Here is a 16,580-nt window from a genome sequence, read left to right as displayed (position 1 = left end):
GAGCCCAGTAGCCTTATGGTGGCGCACCAGCCCTTAGTGGGCTGGTGGAGCCAGCCCAAGAAGGCTATGGCACCACAAGTGAAAAAACCAAAGGAAAGAAGAAAAAAAAAAGGAAAGAGGGAGGTGGGAAGGAAGAGGAGGACTCCTCCTTCCCAAACCGAATTGGAGGAGGAGTCCTCCTCCCCCTTCGGCCGACGCACCCTTGGGGCCCTTGTGCCCCAAGGCTAGCCCCTCCCCTCCTCCTATATATACTGGTGGTTTTAGGGTTTTTGAGACACAACTTTGCCACGTGCAACTCAAACCTATTCCACATAGTTTTGCCTCTAGATCGGATTTCTGCGGAGCTCAGGCGGAGCCCTACGGAAGTAGATCATCACCACCACTGGAGTGTCGTCACGTTGTCGGAGAACTCATCTACTTCTCCTTCTCTCTTTCTGTATCAAGAAGGCCGAGGCCGTCATCGAGCTGTACGTGTGCTGAATGCGGAGGTGTCGTCCGTTCGGCGCTAGATCGAAACGGATCATGGGACGACGGTGATTTGATTCACGAAGTTGTACCACTACATCAACCGCGTTTCTTAACGCTTCGCGCTGAGCGATCTACAAGGGTATATGGATCAAATCTCCCTCTCGTAGATGAACATCACCATGATAGGTCTTCGTGTGCGTAGGAAATTTTTTGTTTCCCATCCAACGATCCCCAACAATCTTAACCTTGTAGACCCACTTACAAGTGATGGGACGGACTTCGGGAGGAAGGGAAACAAGATCCCATGTACCAGTGCGTTCAAGAGCAGCAATCTCCTCTGCCATCGCAAACTGTCATTCAGGATGAACAACAGCCTGATGATAAGAAGTCGGCTCAAGAACAGCAACACCAGCGGTGGGAAATCCAAAGCGATCAACACGCGGACGAGGACAAGAACGCAAGCCATAGGTAGGCGGAAACGAGGATGACGACACATCCACAAAGGCATCCACAGGACGTGAACGACGAGTGTAACACTGAGTTCCACCATGTTGGAATCTCGCATGTGACAGAGTTATGCGGGGTATTAATGCACCTGAAAGGTTAATTGAGGAGTGCAATATTGTTTCTTTTGCTTTATCTGTTGCAGAATAAATTGAAGGTAATGTTGAGCCTTCTTCATATTCCGAGGTTATTATTTCTGGTGATAGTAATAAGTGGATGACTGCTATGCATGATGAGATGGAATCACTTGAAAAGAATGGCACTTGGGATTTAGTAAGATTACCTAGAGATAAGAAACCTATTCGTTGCAAGTGGGTTTTCAAAATAAAGGAAGGTGTTTCTCCTAACGGTGAGACAAGATATAAAGGAAGGTTAGTTGCTAAAGGTTATAGCCAAATTCCAGGTATTGAGTATAGCGAAGTCTTTTCTCCTGTTGTGAAGCATAGCTCTATTCGCACTTTACTTAGTATTCTTGCCATGAATGAATTTGAGCTTGAACAATTGGGTGTTAAAACTGCATTCTTACATGGAGAATTAGAAGAGGATATTTATATGGAACAACCTGAAGGTTTTGTTATTCATGGAAAAGAAAAGCTTGTCTGTTAGTTACAGAAATCTCATTATGGATTGAAGCAATCCCATCGTCGATGGTACAAGAGATTTGACACCTTTACGCTCTCTCAAGGTTTCAAACGGTCTAATTATGATATATGTGTTTATTTGAAAACTGTCAATGGTTCAGCTATTATTTGCTCCTTTATGTTGATGATATGTTAATTGCTGCAAAGAACATGTTAAAGATTGATGAACTAAAGAAACAATTGAGTAATGAATTTGAGATGAAGGATTTGGGTGCAGCTAAGAAAATACTTGGCATGGAAATATCCAGAGATAGACTATCTGGAAAATTATATCTAAGTCAGAAGGGATATATTGATAAAGTTCTTCGTTGTTTTAATATGCATAATGCCAAGCCAATAAGTACTTCGTTAGCTGCACACTTCAAATTATCATCGGCCTTATGTCCTAAGTCAGATTCGGATATTGAGTACATGTCTAGAGTTCTGTATTCAAGTGCAGTTGGTTCACTTATGTATGCCATGGTTTGTCCTCGTCATGATTTATCTTATGCACTCAGTGTTGTTAGTAGATACAAGGCTAATCCTGGAAAAGTGTATTGGAGAGCAGTTTAGTGGATTTTCATATACCTGCGAGGTACTTCTAATGCTTATTTATAGTTTGGGAAACTAGAGATGGACTTGTTGGTTTTGTTGATTCTGATTTTGTTGGTGATTTGGATAAGAGAAGATCACTCACAGGTTATGCTTTTAACATTGGTCGTTGTGCTCTGAGTTGGAGAGCAACTTTGCAGTCTATTGTGGCTTGCTCCACTGCTGATGTCTAGTATATGGCTATTTTTGAGGCATGCAAAGAAGCTATCTGGTTGAGAGGTTTGTACGCTGAGCTTTGTGCAGATTCATCTTGCCCTACCATATTTTCTGACAGTCAAAGTGATATATATCTTACAAAGAATCCAATGTATCGTGAGAGAACAAAGCACATTGATGTCAGATTTCACTATGTTCGAGATGTTGTTGCTAAAGGTGATTTGAAGGTATGCAAGATAAGTACTCATGATAATCCTGTTGATATAATGACAAAGCCAGTTTCTACCAATAAGTTTGAGATTTGCTCAGGCTTAGTTTGTATTTTTCACTAGTCCTATGAACTTTGACGCACAAGGTGTTTATGCTGATTTGGATGGAGTTATTCACTTTCTTCGACTACTGGAGGGAATTTGGCTCAAGGTGAAGATTGTTAAACTGTGATCCAAATTCTACCGTACTGAACTAGACATAGTACAAACGGTGTGGGCCTTTGCGTTGGTACTGACGCGTACGATTACAACTCGTTTACTTGTCCTTCAAGTACTCTCATGTATTGCCCCCATATGTACTCCATGTAGTCGCACCTAAAGACGGTATGTCGTCTCGTGCTTGTAATATTCTATCCTCATAGTGATTGCGCCTTCCTGCATCCGTGGTTTTCTTTCCGCAAGGGTTTCCACGTAAAAATTGTGTCTCTCGTGTCTTGTTTATCTCGTTTTATCTAACAGGCGTTCTGATGAGCTTGTCACCGAGAGCTCTTTCATCTGTGGAACTGCAGCTCATATTTTAGGCGCCATGGCCTCAGAGGTAAATACAAGCTTTACATTTTAACCATGTTGTCATTTGCTAGTGAGCATTTTTAGATAACTACCAGGGTGTGATTGACAAAGAAAGGCTTGATTTTTTGTACATACCGGTGCACGCACCTTCCGATGAAGAGCTGAGAGAGATCATCCCAGAAAAGGGCTCCTTCTCAGTCACATAGATGCGGGTGCACGACCCTATAAGCGGCATGGACAGGGCGCTCCTGACCCCAAGCAAGATGGTGAATAGTCTTAGAGCTGCTTTCGAGCTGACAATCGCCCAGCGTTTTGGATCATCCGGAGAGATCATGGATGAATTCGTGAGGACCGGCGAGAAGCACTTGAGCCCGGTGTGCAGGTCACATCTCACAAGTCATGCACGCGAGAAACTTGAGATTCATGCTGGTTGTATCACTCACCAAGGCATGACATGACAAATTGACGCGTTGCTGCTGCTAGTCTGTATCCGTCATCAATTTGTGTCATGTCTGTAAAATTCAGACTCAAGCTTAATCGGATTTGTGAGAGATGATGAAGGCAAATATCTGCTGAAATTGCACTTAGATGTCTCACAATGCAATTGAGCGGTATTGAAATTCTAGGAAGGTGACATCGAAACAGATTGTTTAGAGGCCATCACCATGATAAGAGAAGGAGCTGGAAACAAATCAAAATATGCTTCCATAGCGAGAGAGATCATTGATAGTATGGGAGAGAGAGATTCTTGTATTACTCATTCTCGTCGGAACTGTAATAGTGCTAATCACTTCATGGCTAATTTTGGTAGGTTGCATTGCCGAACTGCTGTTTGGTTAGGCTCTGGTCCGGAAGAGGTCCTGGAGATTGTTGAACGAGATGTAGACTGAACTTCGAGTAATGCAAGAATTATTTCCGCAAAAAAAAAAAATCTAGGAAGGTACATTTTTTTTTCCTTTCTTTTCCATGGCAATCTCATACAGTAAGAGTTAGTGTTGTTCTCCCCTGGGCCCATCTCTCTTGTCTCTCGTTTATGCTATCAGTGAGACATACTTTGGCCGAATTTGGAATCCAGAAGATGTCTGAAACCCTCAGAGTGCATTTGGCATGCCAAACCGGTGGCGACTGCGCAAGTGGCATGACAGCCAGCACGTTGGATCCTGCTTTCTCTTTCCAGGAGCACCCCGTTCTCCCCGGTCATGGCCACCTTGCCATCTCGCCTCCCCAAGACGCCACCCAACCCTCGCAGCCGTTTCCCCCTTCCCTCTCTGCCTCCAGGCGTCGTCATGGTCGCCGCCCGACGTCGTCAGAGGTCGCACATGCTGACATGCACGCTCGAGCTGTCCTCTCCCAACAGATCCTCAACCACACCGCAGTATCATATACAATGACGTGGCGGCAGCAGGTGGTAGCTAATTAGCTGATCGGGGACAATGAGATCAAGGAACTACTCGAACACAACCTGACCAAAAGAATTACAAGCTTTAAATATAGGCTACGCATCGGCCAGCGGATTTTTTGGATCCGTGGGCTCAGTATCCATTAGATCTAAAACTAACAACATACAACACCGTCCTCGTCATTACAAAATGGGTGGTGTTGCAGAATTCTTTGCAACAAATCTTATGTTGCAAAAAGAATTACAACATAGACGATGCTGCGGATTTTTTTCACTTTATTGCAACATGAATGCTACGAACTGAGCTAGAAGGGCTGTTTTTGTTTCATAGAGAGCACTATGTTAAGAGCCTTGCATGGATCATTCATGAACTTGCAATGCAAACTGCTTCCTGGAGAGCACAAAAGATAAGATAAAAAAACAAGTCGCCCACCGTGGGGCTCGAACCCACGACCACAAGGTTAAGAGCCTTGCGCTCTACCAACTGAGCTAGACGGGCTGCTGATGTTTTTACTTTGATTTCTCAGTAACTGATACATGCTCCACGCACAGAAGGTATCAGTCCATTCTACTCCTCAAGCAAAAAAGCAAACACTGCACTAATGATAAAGCACTACAGATTTATCTTTATCTCCATATATTGTACACTTGGTACTCCCTCTATCTAGCTTTATAAGATGTGCAGGTATTTTTAGGTCCTCATTTTAACCAACCAAATATGTGCTACACGCCACCAAAAGCATAATCCGAACACCAATTAAGCATTCAGAAACAGCAACGGGATAGTTCAAATTTGACGAGATCTACAAGATCAATAAGTTAAAATAACGGACAGGAATGAATTAATTAACCCAAGGTACACGGCTACAGCATACTAGTACACTACTTGCACGGCTGCTCCCTTTCCTCAACAATCAGCAATTTTTCATGGTGACATAGGAGGGCGGAAGCCAGAAAGGGCGATCCCAGAAGCTACACAAGCATCAGCAAGTAGGCTTGCGGGAGCAAGCACCAGGAACCTGCCAGCGATCTACAATCAGTTAGCCCATGTTCAACTGGTCAGTTGTCACCAGAGGGCGCTTTGCAGCCGCGGCAGCCACCGCGTTCAGTTGGAAAGAAACCCTCTGGCTCTGGCTCTGAGGCTGATGTTGCTCACTGCCCCTCTGATCCTGCGAATAGCTTGGACTAGGATTGGCAGGGATTGCGTCGGCTCCCTCATTGTCATCCTCTGCTTCTTCAGTCTGAGTTGGCGGCTTCAGTGCGGGTAGGAGCTGGTAGTTTTCACTCAACAAAGTGTCCTGCTCGGGTGGCAAAGGAATCGAGCCAGGTGGAGCAATAGACTTGGGCAACGGGATCTTGTTCCGGCTGCGTGCCAACTCGAGTAAAACCTGTGTGACGCGAGTAAAATGACTTGTAATTAATCCACCTATACATAGATAAAACATTAAAAAAAAGCAATTTACTACAAACAATAACGACAAGAGTTGCTCATACCACCTATCCACTCAAGGTCTTCTTTAGATGCACTTAGTAGCTACACACAAGTGAGTACACTTGTGAGTGACCCTCAATCTCTAGTATCTTTGTACTGCCTAATATGATTCATCAACATTTTAGGCATATTTTCAGATGCTAGCCTCATACACATTAAGAATCATACCTTGTTCGTTTCGTAAGTCTAGCCATGAATTCCAGGACATTGTTTTCTATTACGCCTAGCCTGTAACTCCGCCTATGTTGTCTCCACATAGCCAGTCCCAAACCCGGGTAAAGGAGGAGGGTTGTGATAGGCTTGACGAGCCAACATCAAAACTCAGCCACTCTTATGGAGATGAAACCCCAAAGATTTTTGTTGGGGTGTAACCCTCTCAGCGACGCGCCACATCTGAACCCGGGTGTGGTGTCAAATGGGCAAGGGCCGGGCCGTCACCCCCCAAGTGGCGCGCCGTATCGTGATCTAGATATGGTGGCAAGTGAGCTAGGATCGGGTCGTCGCATCCTTAGTGACGTGCTACATCAGCGCCCGGGTGTGCTGGAAAATGAGCAAGGGTCTTTGCATTTGACTCAACGAGTGCGAAGGGTAAGGAAGCTAGTCGAGCTTTGGAGGATTCACTTAGGTAGCTGGAACGTAGGGTCTCTGACAGGTAAGCTTCGGGAGGTAGTTGATTCAGCGGTCAGGAGATGTTGATATCCTTTGCGTCCAAGAGACCAAATAGAGGAGACAAAAGACAAAGGAGATGGAGGATAGCGGCTTCAAGCTGTGGTACACGGGGACGTTTGCAAACAGAAACGGAGTAGGCATCTTGATTAGCAAGAGCCTCAAGTATGAAGTTTAGACATCAAGAGACGTGGGAACCGGATTATCCTGGTCAAGCTGGTAGTTGGGGACTTAGTTCTCAACGTGTCGGTGTACTAAAGAACGAGTCCCTTAGTACCCTGACTTGTGCACAGACGACAGCGGCCTCCTGCCCGGCAAGCCTTGTCAAGAGACGATGCGTCGAACACAACGCCAGGCATCAAGGCCAAGCCACCGGCAAGCCGCCGTGCCCGGCAAGAACCCTGCTACCTCTTCATCGCTCCACCTCATCAGGCCGATATTGGAAACTTGGTGGCACCGAATTTGGACTTTGGGGCTTGGACAGAATGTTTATGTGGGAGAATTCTATGAGGATTTTTGATGGCTAACTCTAAGCACTTGAGCAACCAGATCATCATAGATACTTCATCCCCTTTTAATAGTATTGGCTTTCCTTTGGACTCAATTGTGATTTCTCACATAAAAGCAAAATGTAGAGTCTTGAAGCTTGTTGCTAACTAATGTTCCTTGCATCTAGGGGATCTCCTCACAATCCTTTGTCAATCCATTCATTGAACCTTTCCTGAAATATACTTGGTAGAATCATTAGTTCAATGAAATATATGTTGTTATTAATTACCAAATCCACCTAGGAAGAAGTTGTGCTTTCAGCAGGTCTCATAGGTTATCGTACCCCGACATCTTTGGCGCGCCAAGTAGGAGGCCGCGTGCGCGAACCTTCACCAACTTTTGCGTGTCTTCCTCAGCATCTTCATCGACGCCCATGGCTCCCAAAAAGGCAAAGGGCACGTCGGCGGCCATCCCGTCTTCATCCAAGCTGCCATCACAGTCAGCTACAGGCGACGCAGCCACAACACCGCACGGAGTTCCGCGAGCCGCGGCCCGAACCCCGTCATCATGGTGACGCGAGACGCGCTAGCGGCGACTGAGGATAACGTCGCGACGGCGACTACTGCAGCAGCAACAGCGGCGACGACGGGACCTCCGCCGCACCCCTCATAAAATTCATGGCGCAGTCTCACCACACCTACAATACACTGAAGATGCCAGGGCCGATGAGCGTCATCAACGTCCACACCGACAGCAAGAACGCGGTCCTCTGCGTTGACAAACTCTATCGGGAGGCAGCGGCAGCATTTGCCGACAAGGCACCTGCTCCTGCCGGCAAAGCTCCCGGGTGGGAGGGCAAGAACAAGAGTCCCTACGAATCTGGTAAGGATTCCAGGAAGCGCGCCGCAGAGTGCAGCATGCCCATTGATGATTTACCAGAGATTTCTGCCACCGGCAGCAAGAAAAACAAGATCGCCAGGCCCTTACCGGGTGCTACGAGTCGCTAGGCCTAACAGATGCTCTCTCTTCTATGTGATTATTTGACTTGACCCATCCATGTAGACTGTCCAAATCTAATGAAAGTTATCAACAATAGAATACACATAATATATCTAAAGAGTAAAGCCAACTAATAAGGAAACTGAGTATTCGTGTTTCCAGTTCCAACAGACTAGCAGCATCTCTGCACTAACAGAACAGGTTATTTGTTTCTTGCTTGGTTCTCAAAGGTGAAGTAAAATTGTGTATATGAAACTACTATTTGCACATGATTCCTAAGATTTTAGACCCTTCAGCAGATAAGCATTCAACTTTCCAAACATAAATGGGCTCAGCTGAACATTCCTAACAAGACATGGACTGAATTAAATTTCAATGTTCTGTCCGAACTGGACTCTCCTTGCATCATATGCGCAAATATGAAAGGTTCTCCCATGATGGAGGCTAGAAAGGGCTCTTTGCTTTTTTTTCTTTGAGTATGGATTCTATTCTGCTACCTTTACTTCTGACTTCTCCCACCTATTGGTATTGATCATACCTTACATCGACAAGGTATTCATTTCTGCTAATAGCTGCACTCTGGACGTAAAATCTTGGCACTCCCTGATTACCCCATCAAACTGGCAAAAGTTTGGTCAGTTCCAACTTCCTAACGGATAAAGGAGTCATCTTGGTCCTAGTGGTAGGGTGGTAGAGTACTAGTACTTGAGATGAATCTGGGTTTGAATCCCACATTCCCTCCTATGTTTGTTCATTATAATTTCAGTATAACACTGACTGATATGTTGGTCCCTCAGATGGCTATGAGTTAAAAAAACCGACATTTTGTGAGCTCAAGGACTCAAAACTGCAAATCCGCAATCTCTCTGTGCTGCGTTCCGGATGGTGGCTTCTAACCACCATGTCTGAAGCTATGATTGATGTGCTCTTATTGTGGAACACATTTGATCAAGAAGTTGAGCCTTATTTGAGATTCAAATTTCCCCCAAAAAATATCTCCCAGCCAAGACCCAGAAATTAACTGAAATCTCATAGCACACACCATTTTCCGTACTCCCTCCATCCTAATATATAGGGAGTAAAGCATGTTTCAAGATTTATTTTGACCATTATTTAGACCAATAATATATGATGCGGGCGTTGCAAAAAGTATACCATCAAATTCGTTGAAAGTTGTTTCTAATGGTAGGATCTTTATAGCATATACATCTCATATATGTTTATCCTATTCCTTGTTGAGGAAATCGTTAACTGGCAGCTGCTCGGTTGGGTGGCGAGTAGGGGATTAATGGGCTAATCGGCAAGGGAATCAGCAATTTAATCAATTAATAGGACGATTTTTAGGTTTATCGGCTATTCAATGAGCCTGCGAGTAGGGATTAATCAACAATTTAACTGGTTAATCGGATGGATTCTTGAACAGGGATCCTATTGATGGTCAGCTTAAATCTCGAAATACATATTAGCCCCTGTATAACCGGATAGAGGCAGTATCTATCTAGATTGTTTCTTCTTCGACACATCTGCACATCCTCTACAAGCTTATCCTTTCCCCAATCGGAGTCCAAAACATTGTTCCCTCCGAATCTGATAGGTTCACAGGAAAGCCCGCCCTGGATCTGGAGTTTAAATTGGACCCTTGTCCTCTTCATTGACGAGTTGAATGAAGCTACGATACCTAGTAATTCGTCCGAATCTAACGAAGATATACTCTAGGGTTTTTGGTGAGATTGGTAGTGCTCGTACCTCGCGGGGCGGCGGCTGGGAGAAGGAGAAGTTGACATTGGCCTGGATGGCGAGGCGGACGTCGTCGGCGTCGATCTGGGGCTTGTCTGCGTGGTCGGCGTAGACCTGGGCGTCGCCGAGCACGTCCCCGACGTACCGGTATGCCAGGTCCAGGAACTGGCCCACGACGCGCGGCTCGTACTCGCCCTCGCCGAGCCCCATCGACCGGAGGAGCTCCCGCACCACGCGCGCGTCGCGCGGCTCGTCCGGGACGGAGGCTCCTCCCGCCGCCGCCGCGGACGGAAGCGATGGCCGCACGCCGCCGCTGTCCATGGCCTGATTGCTGTGTCTTGCCTCGGCTGGTGGGGAGGGGTTCGGGGAACGAATGGGGGTTAGATATAGTACCGTTTAAAAGCATAAAATGTAGCAATAGTGTCATCAAAGACGCTTTGGCCGAGTGGTTAAGGCGTGTGCCTGCTAAGTACATGGGGTTTCCCCGCGAGAGTTCGAATCTCTCAGGCGTCGATTTTTTTTTTTTGTGTGGCTTGGTTTAGGCTGTTTGGGACTGCTTCAATTCATCAAAATCAGCTTCACTTCGTCAAATTTATTTTGAAGCAGTTTCATATAGAAGTTATAGCACTATCAAGAGAATGTTTGGCTTTCATTTAGCTCCAGCTTCTGGGATAGAAAATTCAGTGGAAAGAATCTATTTCATTGGTTGAGGGTAAAGAAATGAAGGGGTATCCATTTACTGGTGGCAGTGGTGCGTAATTCCCCCCAGCTTCAACTTCTAGAGTTTTTTTGAGCACCCTCTTAGGAGCTTCATAAAAACTCTGAAGTTGTACCTAGATTCTAGTTTTTTGCGGAACAACATATCGTGGAGCTACCCCGTTTGGCTTGTCTTTTCTGGAGCAGAGCTGAATTTTAAGGAGCAGAGCAGTCCCACACAGGCTCTTACTCAAGAAAAATGGTCTAAATCTACCGACTGATCCTGCACGTGACATCCGCCACACGTCCGATTCATTTTAATCGGGCCGACCACGTGAAGGGCTTATATGGCAAGAAACTTTTTAAAATGTCATCTTCCATTAAATCGATGAAGTGTCGGTATTTTAGGCCGCGCTTTGGATGCTACACGCATGTGTCGCTCACAAGTAATTTTTGTGAACGGAATGCACGAAGTAATACTACAATTGCTTTAGATGAAATTTTCGCAACAAAGGTCTCATTACGGAAAACAGAAAAGGGTTGAAAGATATTGTAATTTTTGCAAAGGATCTTGTTGGAGGAAAGGAAAGAAGATATATTTTTGTTGAAAATATGCCCTAGAGGCAATAATAAATTGGTTATTATTATATTTTCTTATTCATGATAATAGTTTATTATCCATGCTATAATTGTATTGATTGGAAACTAAAATACATGCCTGGATACATAGACAAAACACTGTCCCTAGTAAGCCACTAGTTGACTAGCTCATTGATCAAAGATGATTAAGGTTTCCTAGCCATAGACAAGTGTTGTCACTTGATAACGGGATCACATCATTAGGAGAATGATGTGATGGACAAGACTCAAACTATGAACGTAGCATATGATCGTGTCAGTTTATAGCTATTGTTTTCTGCATGTCAATGTATCTGTTCCTATGACCATGAGATCATGCAACTCCTGGACACCAGAGGAATGCCTTGTGTGTATCAAACATCGCAATGTAACTGGGTAACTATAAATGTGCTCTACATGTATCTCCGAAGGTGTCTATTGGGTTGGCATGGATCAAGACTGGAACTTGTCACTCCATGTGACGAAGAGGTACCTCGGGGCTCACTCGGTAATACAACATCACAAACAAGCCTTGCAAGCAATGTGACTAAGGAGTTAGCCATGGGATCTGGTATTACGGAACGAGTAAAGAGACTTGCCGGTAACGAGATTGAACTAGGTATAGAGATACCGACGATCGAATCTCGGGCAAGTAACATACCGATGGACAAAGGGAACATTATACGGGATTAACTGAATCCTTGACATCGAGGTTCAACCGACAAAGATCTTCGTAGAATATGTAGGAGCCAATACGGGCCTACAGGTCCCGCTATTGGTTATTGACTAGAGAATGTCTCAGGTCATGTGTGCATAGTTCTCGAACCCGTAGGGTCTGCACACTTAAGGTTCGATGATGTTTCGGTATAGTCCAGTTATGTATGTTGGTGACCGAAGGTTGTTCGGAGTCCCGGACGTCACGAGGAGCTCCGGAAGAGGTAAAGATTGATATATATAAGAAGTCCTGTTTTGGTCTCCGGAAAAGTTTCAGGCTCATCGGTAGTGTACCAGGAGTGCCGGGAGGGTGCCGGGAACCACCGGGAGGGGTGTGACGACCCAAGAGCCTTATGGGTTGTGAGAGGAGGTGGACCAGCCCCTGGTGGGCTGGCCGAAGCCTCTCTCAAAAGCCCATGCGGCTAAGAGTGGAGATAAAAGGCCATAGTCCTTTACAAGGAAAGGAAGGAGGAGTCCTCCCAAACTAGTCCACTTCCCTTGTGGGAAGGTGGACTCTTCCTTGTAGGGTTCGGCCGACACCTTCTCCTTGGAGTAGGGGCCAAGGCTGCCTCCTCTATCCTCCTCCTACATATACTAAAGGTTTTGAGGGTTTTGAGACACATGAATCAGCTACGGAGATTTGTTTCTCGTCTAGTCTAGTTCGGCGGTGCTTAGGCGAAGCCCTGCTGGATTAGTTCACCACCACCACTACCACGACGCCGTGCTGGAGAACTCATCTACCTCTCCGCCCCTCTTGTTGCATCAAGAAGGTGGGGATCGTCATCGAGGTGTACGTGTGTTGAACGTGGAGGTGTCGTCCGTTCGGCACTAGAGCACAGATGGATCGTGATGGGATCGCGGGACGGATCGTGATGAGATCGCGTGACGGGCTGCGATTTGAATCGTGAAGATGTTCCGCGTTATATACGCTTCCGCTTAGCGATCTACAAGGGTATCTAGATTCACTCTCCCCTCTCGTAGATGATCATCGCCATGGATAGGTATTGTGTGTGCATTGTTTCCCATGCAACGTTCCCCAGCAATTTTGCAACTAAGGTCTTGTTGCAGGAAGAGAGATCGCTCGAGCCTTGTCCGCCGTCTCCATCATTCAACATCGCAACCTCTATCGCTGCCGTCGTATAGTTCCTGCAACATTATCTCTCTTGCATAATTTTTCCGCAACAAGACCTCTCTTACAAAAAAGAATTACACACATTTCTACAACGTGATTTCTATTGTAAAAAATATTCTACAACATGATCTTTGTTGCGGGAAAATTATAACAAACTTTGTTGCAAAAAATCTACAAATATTTCCGCAACACGGTCTTTGTTACAGAAAATATTCCTATAGTAAAGACGGTTGTAAATAAAATTCTAGAGATGTTTCTGCAACGTAATCTTTGTTGTAGAAGATATCATATAACAAACTCGGTTGTAAATAAAATTCTACAAATGTTTTCGCAACATGATACTTGTTGCAGAAAATATTCTGTAACAAACTCTGTTGCAAAAAATATCTACAAACGTTTCTACAACATATTCTATGTTGCAAAAATTCTGCAAAATAATCTATACTACAAAAATTAATATACCCGTTATACATTTGATGACGTTGGTGGCTAGCAACCCGGCCCCGACCGATCTAGATCTGCCGGCGGACGCGTAGGAGCGCCCTTTACTTAACTAGTTCTCCGTTATTTCTTTCTATTCTAATATTGGCTTCATAATGTTGTATTTTCATTGTTTCGTTGCCTAGGTGATTTTTAATAGTTCTGGACATAATTTAAGAATTAAACATGTGCGATACAATTTGATGCCACATACAACTAAGTTTTATAACTATTATTAATGCAATCTTCTCTAGCAAGACCGTGTGCCGCTTTGTCAGCAGTACGTCTCACCCATCTCCCCTTATGATCATCTAATGACTTTAGCATTGTCTTCACCTCCTTGCTGATGAACATGTGGGTGGACCTGTCCCTATAGCTTCATGGATGTCAGGGACTGAACGATGCTTTGGCGGTCCGTCTTGAAAACAATTTGTCGAACACCAAGCTCCATATCCACACTCGTCAACACGCTAATAGTTCAGATAGCTCGGAGATGCAATCATGTGTGATCACCATGGTAAGTTCCTCGCGCCACCACACCACCCATGATTGTCGAGAGCTTCATCACCTATCCCACCTTTGGTCCTAACGCTCGACATCTGCTCCTCCACTCACCGCCACCTTCACATTCTAATGGAAAACTTGTCACTCCTCGATGAGCCTCCGTATCCTCTCAACCACCGAGCACATATTTTTAATAGCTTTTCCATCACTATTGTCGTTCCTGGCTAACCACAGGTGATATAGGGTCATAAGAATGGTCATTCTATCCATCTCCTCTGTCGACCCTAGCCAGTCTAGGAACCAACGCTTTAGCTCCCTCTAATCATGAACAAACTTTGATGGTGTTATATCCCGTACCACACACATCTCCCCAATCCATTTCTAATAGTCTTTCGCAAACTAGCATGTCCAAAACCTATGTAGCGAAGACTTTTCCCTACCACATGTGCCACAGAAAACTCCATGCTTAAATTGTCGATGGTGAATCTCTACACCAACAGGTAATCCGTTCATAGCCAATCTTCATGCATGAATTTTTACCTTTCCTGGGACGTCCACATGCCATAACTCAAGCTGGCCCCTATGTGACCGCACCGAATCCAAGCAATCTACCATGTCGTCCTACTGAAGTTTAAGATTCATCCTATATTGGAATGTTGACCGAACTGTGAAGATGCCCTTCTTCGTATGTCTCCATGCCAAAATGCCATTCTTCCCAGGCCCACCAATGCGTATTTTCTCAATATTCGTGACATCCCCTTCATGGGACACCCTGCGAAGCACTGGTACATTCTATTGAGAACCTCTTTCATCCAGGAGATCACATACACACGAAGACGAGGAGTTGTCCTTGTATCCCAGTGGATAACAAGCTCCAGTGCGCGGGGTCCATTTGTCTTCCCATATCTTGATTTTTGAACCATCTATGACGCACCACATGAGTCCTTCCTATAATAACTTCTCGTCTCCGACGTATGTTTCTCCACGTGTGTGAGCATCCCTTTGGGCATGGTGTTTGCAGAAACTACTTATAAGTATCTTTCTTTGAGTACCCGTGCACACATCAAGCTCGGATCACAAACCATTCTTCATGCTTGCTTTGCTAATAGTGCCTGGTTGAACGTCGAGAAGTCCCTAAAGGTCATTGCCCCCTACTTTTTGCAATCATGGTGAAAGAGATGGAGAAGAAGTGGGTCACATATTTTGAGGAGTCACTCTTAACAAGTTGTGAGTCAGTGATATTTCATGCAAGGTACAAATATGAATATGTTGACTTTCACTTGACCGTAGCTTTTGGTGGCGACGCTGAGAAATATCTTACCAAGGTGAGGAATGCGATGAAGATCCGATTTGCTGAGTATGCACCTCTATTTGAAAACACTTCTCATGAAAGTGACGGGCTTGTAGAGGAGGATGTGGAGGGCCCTCTTGATGATTGGGATAAGTATTTGAGATTTAAAATATCCCAAAACTGGAATGAGCTAGAATGGTATCACGAAGAAGACTTGTTTCCTCGCCGACAGAAGTTGGATATCATGAAGTGGTGGGAGATTCACTCCCCCAAAGTATCAGGTGCTTGCGGCTATAGCACGAGACATATTGACAGTGTCCGTTTCTACAGCGCGTGCGGAGGCTGCATTCAGAAATGTTGGAAGGATCATCACTGATCAGAGAAGTAGTTTGAGCCCGAGTATTGTTGAGACACTGATGTGCCTTAAGGATTGGCTTCAGTCAGCCGGTAATATGATTTTAATTATTTTCATATGATTTATTTTATACCTTCGGTGTGGAATGTTTCATTTTGAATGCCTCCAATATTGCAGATCGCCAAAAGGCGAAACCAGCACTTGGAGATAATGGTGGTGATCAAGATGATGCTGGAACCACCTAGGCAATTCTGCTAGTTGTATGTTGCACCTTTGGTATATTATTATGTTATGATATATTTATTATTATTTTGAAAAAGAGAGGACACATCAGAAATATTTGAAGAAATAGTACTTGTCCATCTTCTTTTTCCTGCTGGACAATGTTGGGGATATCGCTTATCGGGAACTTATCGGTGGACGCGGGATAAGGGGCAAATTGCCCGCTTTATCGGCATGTCGAGTGATTCATATTGGCCAATTTATCGATGGATTTATCTTATCATGAGACATCGGTAAGCGGTAAATCATCCGATCTATTGGCATATCGGGAGATATCTTGAACAGTGGTACTTGATTAACTTTTGAAGTTTCAACCTTGGCTAGAAGCTCTTCCATGAACTCACCATGCTTTAAAATCTACACAAATGATTCACCTAGTAATGTATTTTGCAATTATGATCTTCTTAGTTCTGGCTGTTGATTTTCTTGTTTTTCTTAGAAGTTTGACTTGCATTTTATGCTGCAGGTTTTGTCTGATCTTCCTTTAGAATTGCGCTACCGTCCACACGACGAGAGAATTCAAAAAGGAAGAAAGAAATGCATGGCTCATGTCAGTGAGTCACCCATGCCGAGAGCAAAAAATCATC

At 44.8% G+C, this 16,580-nt stretch overlaps 1 protein-coding gene, 2 non-coding genes and 1 pseudogene across 3 annotated transcripts; 2 read left to right on the top strand and 2 right to left on the bottom strand.

Annotated features, from left to right (window-relative positions):
* The first annotated feature begins 1,449 nt into the window (after positions 1–1,449).
* LOC123441982 lies at positions 1,450–3,592 on the top strand (annotated as a pseudogene).
* Positions 3,593–4,964: 1,372 nt separating this feature from the next.
* On the bottom strand, positions 4,965–5,037 carry TRNAK-CUU. The gene has a single exon. It is a non-coding gene; the product is annotated as a tRNA-Lys (tRNA).
* Positions 5,038–5,280: 243 nt separating this feature from the next.
* On the bottom strand, positions 5,281–10,264 carry LOC123444739 (transcription initiation factor TFIID subunit 9-like). Its single transcript, XM_045121561.1, has 2 exons — positions 9,931–10,264; positions 5,281–5,926 (listed from the first exon to the last, which is right to left on the bottom strand). Exons 1-2 carry the CDS (start codon positions 10,240–10,242, stop codon positions 5,579–5,581), a joined length of 660 nt encoding a protein of 219 aa, XP_044977496.1. The 5' UTR covers positions 10,243–10,264; the 3' UTR covers positions 5,281–5,578.
* An 88-nt stretch (positions 10,265–10,352) lies between these two features.
* TRNAS-GCU lies at positions 10,353–10,434 on the top strand. Its single transcript has one exon. It is a non-coding gene; the product is annotated as a tRNA-Ser (tRNA).
* The last annotated feature ends 6,146 nt before the right edge of the window (positions 10,435–16,580 follow it).

Source organism: Hordeum vulgare, chromosome 3H, assembly GCF_904849725.1.
Source record: "Hordeum vulgare subsp. vulgare chromosome 3H, MorexV3_pseudomolecules_assembly, whole genome shotgun sequence".
Classification (NCBI taxonomy): Eukaryota; Viridiplantae; Streptophyta; class Magnoliopsida; order Poales; family Poaceae; genus Hordeum; species Hordeum vulgare.
This window is presented reverse-complemented; position numbering and strand designations above follow the sequence as displayed.